The following is a 5,523-nucleotide window of genomic DNA, read 5'->3' on the forward strand; positions in this document are numbered from 1 at the left end:
TTCGCCAAGAACCGCGAGAGAGGAGAAGGGAGAAAGGTAGGGCTGCGCCAGGGAGAGGTCAAAACTCATGCGTTGGCAGCCCCAAAGTCCTCAAGTATATATAGGGGAGAGGGAGGGGGTTGCGCCTCCCCGAGGGTTCCCACCCCAAAGGGTGCGGCTGCCCCCAAAACCCATCTAGGGTGCGGCCAAGGGGGGAGAGGGGGGAAACTTGCCCCCCCCCCCCAAGTAAAGTGGAAGCACCCCCTCCCCAAACCCTAGGCGCCTTGCGCCCTTGTGGGGGGGTGCACCAGCCCACCTGGGGCTGGTCCCCTCCCACACTTGGCCCATGCAGCCCTCCGGGGCCGGTGGCCCCACTTGGTGGACCCCCGGGACCCTCCCGGAGGTCCTGGTACGTTACCGATAAAATCCGAAACTTTTCCGGTGACCAAAACAGGACTTCCCATATATAAATCTTTACCTCCGGACCATTCCAGAACTCCTCGTGACATCCGGGATCTCATCCGGGACTCCTAACAACATTCGGTAACCACATACAAACTTCCTTTATAACCCTAGCGTCATCGAACCTTAAGTGTGTAGACCCTACGGGTTCGGGAATCATGCAGACATGACCGAGAAGTTCTCCGGTCAATAACCAACAGTGGGATCTGGATACCCATGTTGGCTCCCACATGTTCCACGATGATCTCATTGGATGAACCACGATGTCAAGGACTCAATCGATCCCGTATACAATTCCCTTTGTCTAGCGGTATTATACTTGCCCGAGATTCGATCGTCGGTATGCTGATACCTTGTTCAATCTCGTTACCGGCAAGTCTCTTTACTCGTTCCGTAACACATCATCCCGCGATCAACTCTTTGATCACATTGTGCACATTATGATGATGTCCTACCAAGTGGGCCCAGAGATACCTCTCCATCACACGGAGTGACAAATCCCAGTCTCGATTCGTGCCAACCCAACAGACACTTTCGGAGATACCTGTAGTGCACCTTTATAGCCACCCAGTTACGTTGTGACGTTTGGTACACCCAAAGCATTCCTACGGTATCCGGGAGTTGCACAATCTCATGGTCTAAGGAAATGATACTTGACATTAGAAAAGCTTTAGCATACGAACTACACGATCTTTGTGCTAGGCTTAGGATTGGGTCTTGTCCATCACATCATTCTCCTAATGATGTGATCCCATTATCAACGACATCCAATGTCCATGGTCAGGAAACCGTAACCATCTATTGATCAACGAGCTAGTCAACTAGAGGCTTACTAGGGACATGGTGTTGTCTATGTACCCACACATGTATCTAAGTTTCCTATCAATACAATTATAGCATGGATAATAAATGATTATCATGAACAAGGAAATATAATAATAATAACTAATTTATTATTGCCTCTAGGGCATATTTCCAACAGCATCGACAACTTGGGTAAACATTTTAATCACATGACCTGCAGGCAATATTTGTCAAAGACATGTAAAATTCTTCAGATGACCATCTAGTATGTGAATACAGGCAAGCATCAAATGAAAAGGCACAATTTTTCTGAATCTCCTTCACGTCTAGTACAGTCCAACTTCTGAGATCAAAAGAGATTGAGGAATCAAATGGATATGCTCATATTTGTTTAAATTGGCTGATGATTCTCCTAGCTCATTAACAGAACAGAGAGAGAGAGACCTTCAGATGCATAGGCGTCGGCCCTCCTCTCTTGCAGGCCATTACAGCTGCTCCATGACATGTCCCTCTTCCCTTCCCTTGACACAGCCCAACCAGATGAGATAGCAGCAAAGTTCCTGCACAAATCAAAAGAATAGTGGTTTTTCTTCAGACTATTGCAGCAACAAATTTTTTGAAATCACTAGATAAGCTAATGATATTATAGAGAAATTGTCAAAACCATATCAGCAACCCAAAATCTCAGATATTGCAGCAGCAAGATAGGAGAAAGTGATGGGTCGGGAACAGAACAGAATTTGCGCCGCCAGCCTAACACGGGCGACCACATCGAGCTAGGGGCAGCCATCAAGGAGGCGGAGACGGTGCGAGGGGGCGTACCGTGCGATGGAGTGTGGCCGCCGAAGACGCGTCAGTGATGGACGCCACGGTTCGGCCGAAACCCTAGCCACGGGCTAGGGGTTGCGAGCGAGCGCCAGACACCGGGAGCGGCATCCAGCAGGACTGAAGGGCAGGGCGGTTGGAGAACGGCTCAGGAGTGTGCCGCGCGGTGGCGGAGGTAGTCGGATCCGGCGGGCGTTAGTCCCGACACAAGGGATTGCACGAGAGAGAGGGATGGATGGGTGCTGGATTCGGTGGATCTGGCAGCTTCCGATGCTGTGAGGTGAGAGAAGGGGAGGTGGAGGGCCGGCGACGAGCTGTTGGAGGAGGGAGGAAAACAGGGGTGGGTGGCGGCGCTGTGAGATGAGGGAGTGCGCTGCGGGGGAGAGAGGATGCCGAGGAGGAGGATGTTAGGGTTAGGTTTTTATACTGGAACGGTTAGTCGGGCTTTAGCGGGCCTTGGCGGGCTTGCGGGGGTAGACCAGCCCATCCATGACAGTTTCCGGAAATGTCATGAGAAATCCATCATGGATTAACAGGTTTCTTGTAGTGTTACATGTCAAATATATGGAAGAACATTTAACCTTTATACATCTTATCTCCTCTAAATAATAAAGAAAAGGCAGAATGGTTATGCAGATAATCAGAGATATAACATATATTCAAAAGGACACATTCAAATATTTAAACAACAAAGCAAACTGTATAGCAAGATATCCATATTATTAAAAACTGCATTCATTTTGAAAGATCAATTTATAAACATGCAAATTGTTTTTTTGTTGTTGCATTTTTTCGCTGTTTTGAACAAACACAGGAGGGAGGAGTTTTTCTTCACATGCATAACGCTAACTTATTTGTTACTGAAACTGGTGGATGTACATGATGAATACAAACTTAGAAGTATTTATTTTCAAAATACTACTCAACAAAACATTAGGACATACTATCATATACTAAGTTTAGTGTCAGATAATTTATGTACCAATTTTCACATAAAAGAGGAAGTATCTGATGAGTGTTAGATAATTCATGTATCAAATGTAGAAAACAGACAAGGGGTTCTCTTCTGTAAAGAGCCAGCGTGTGTGTGTTTATGGTGTCTTCCACTGGATTTGCATGTGAGGTGCACAACTGATGACCAGACACGTAAATAGTACTGTGTATAAGAAGAATCTTATCATTGACAGCATATAGTCACAGGTGCCCAGGCGACAACCGCACCTAGTTTTCTCGTGTCTTCGTTGGCAGATGCTGCCGCCGCTCTGACTTCACTTCTGGCCTTATCCTTCCTCCCTGCTGCTCCTCATCCTCCAAGCCCATCCTTTCATCTCCGTGCGACGCCGCCTATCACCACCATAGCCGTGCCGCGGCTCGATCTGCTGCTCCCGAGCGCAGCCACCTCGTCCCTGACGCCGAGCTCCTTCTCCCCTGCCTTCTTTTCCCCGTCATCTCCGTGTTCCCTTCTTCTCTTTTTCTCCCGTTTACTCCCATCTCCCTCTATCTCTCTTGCTCTCTGTTACGGGGAGGCCGCCATGGACGCCCGAGGTCCTCGGCTCCGAGCCTCCGACCCACACCCCGGCGGCCCTAGACGTCGCCTAGGTGAGCAGCAGCTGCACGGTGACGTTGCCCCGCCTCCTCTCTCCCTTTCTATCTCTCCCCTGTCTCTCTCTTCTCTCTCTGAACCCTCTCTATTTTCTTCAACAGGAAGACCACCATGCCCGCTGCAGGAGCTTCGAGCCGACCCCGCAGCTTGGAGACCGCCACCGCCCATCTGTCGTCGGGAATCGCCAGATCCGGCCCCTCTCCGACCTGCCTCGCCGTCCTTCGTCCGTTCCAGATATCTTCCCGACACCAGGAGCTCAGGCGAGCGCCACCACAAGACCCTGCCTCCTCTGCCCCGTAGCCCGCCATGGAGGTCATCGCCTCTACGTCTTGATTCGTCCACCGTGGGATCCATGATGGTCTCCTCCAGGGACCCGCCATGGAGGTTGCCGCCTCTCCCATCTCGATCCATCTGCCCTCGGATCCACGGCGGAGCAGCCGAGATCCGCCGCCCGTTCTGCGACGCCTCGGCCCGCCAAGGCCAGCGCCGAGGCCGACAAGGCGCGCAAGAGGACTTGCATGTTGGGCTCGCCTACCGCAAGTGCGCCCGCGAGCTCACCTCCATCCCGGCCCAGGCCACCGCCGGGACGCCAGTTTTTTTTAAAATGAATAGTTTCCCAGATTCTTTTAATAGGGACTGCGGGTTGATTTCGCAGAAACACATGACTTTTTTGTAAAATTGGTGACGACGTACGACCAAAAACTCTACATGCTTTATTATTACTAGCAAAAGAGCCCGTGCGTTGCAACGGGACAGAAAAAACACACGCTCTTAACCCAATGACCACGACGGTGGTCTCACTGCTCACACAACAAAAACGCATTTGAATATGGTCAGTCCTAAGGCGTCTCACTCACACACACGCGCGCGCTCGCACGCACACAATCGCTCAGAATAAGATGAGAAAAATATTGTTTTTTCCTGCGAGGTTTTTCATAGTTGTGCGTGCGTGGTTATCAATATTTTTTCCCACTCAATCTGGTTTTAATGTGTGTTTATTTGCAATTTGAATCGCCGCCGGTGCGAAAGAAAAACGGACCGTGCACTATAGATTAAATTTGCACCCAAATTAATAGTTTAGAAAGATCTAACAGCTAAAAGTAACAACATATTTAGATTCTACACATTTTTCTAATCAAATTTCATATATAACATGATAAAATCGGAGTTACGATTTAAAAGATATGGATAATTTTGTTTTAGATAAACTGCGGATTGATTAACCGAAAGGTTAGGGGGTTTTCTGTTAAAATACAAAAAAAACGATTCGTATGACTTAAATATGGACGGCGGGTTGATTACCTGAAATCTCAGGGGGTTTTCTAAAAAAGTTAAAAAATGGTTCATTATGACTTATAGATGAACTGCGGGTTGATTTCAACAAACTGTGGGGACTTTTTTGCAAATAGGGGCGTCCGACGACCGAAACCCACCGCGCTTTATTATTCGGTGTGTATATATATATATATTAGCAAAAGAGCCCGTGCGTTGCAACGGGAGAGAAAACATAACACACGCTCTTAAACCAACAACCATCACTCAAGACCACAATAGGTCCATCTTCTTTATTTTTGTGAGGCATCATATTTGTGTTGCCGCTTATCCTCCTTCTCACCCTCGCCGGCGATGGTCTCGGTGTTCACACGAAACAAAATAAAAATGTGTTTGAATATGGTTAATCCTAAGGCGTCTCTCTCCCTCTGTCTCTCTCGCTATCTCTCACTCCCGCGATGAGAAATCTATTGTTTTCCCCTGTGACATTTTCAGAGGTATGCATTTGTAGTTAGCGATGTTTTTTTTCCTATATGGTTATAGTGAGGTGTTTATTTGTAATCCGGTTCGCCACTGGT

General features: G+C 48.3%; 1 protein-coding gene across 2 annotated transcripts; it reads left to right on the plus strand.

Moving 5' to 3' along the window:
- Positions 1–3,292: 3,292 nt before the first annotated feature.
- On the plus strand, positions 3,293–4,462 carry LOC119367274 (WAS/WASL-interacting protein family member 3-like). 2 transcript variants are annotated; one of them, XM_037632836.1, is made up of 2 exons: positions 3,293–3,669; positions 3,775–4,462. In XM_037632836.1, exons 1-2 carry the CDS (start codon positions 3,603–3,605, stop codon positions 4,347–4,349), a joined length of 642 nt encoding a protein of 213 aa, XP_037488733.1. In that variant the 5' UTR covers positions 3,293–3,602; the 3' UTR covers positions 4,350–4,462. The 2 variants fall into 2 exon arrangements, with proteins under 2 accessions (XP_037488733.1, XP_037488732.1); XM_037632835.1 differs by having other exon boundaries at positions 3,293–3,687; positions 3,775–4,460.
- Positions 4,463–5,523: the final 1,061 nt, after the last annotated feature.

The sequence above is a fragment of the Triticum dicoccoides genome, chromosome 2B, assembly GCF_002162155.2.
Source record: "Triticum dicoccoides isolate Atlit2015 ecotype Zavitan chromosome 2B, WEW_v2.0, whole genome shotgun sequence".
Taxonomy (NCBI): Eukaryota; Viridiplantae; Streptophyta; class Magnoliopsida; order Poales; family Poaceae; genus Triticum; species Triticum dicoccoides.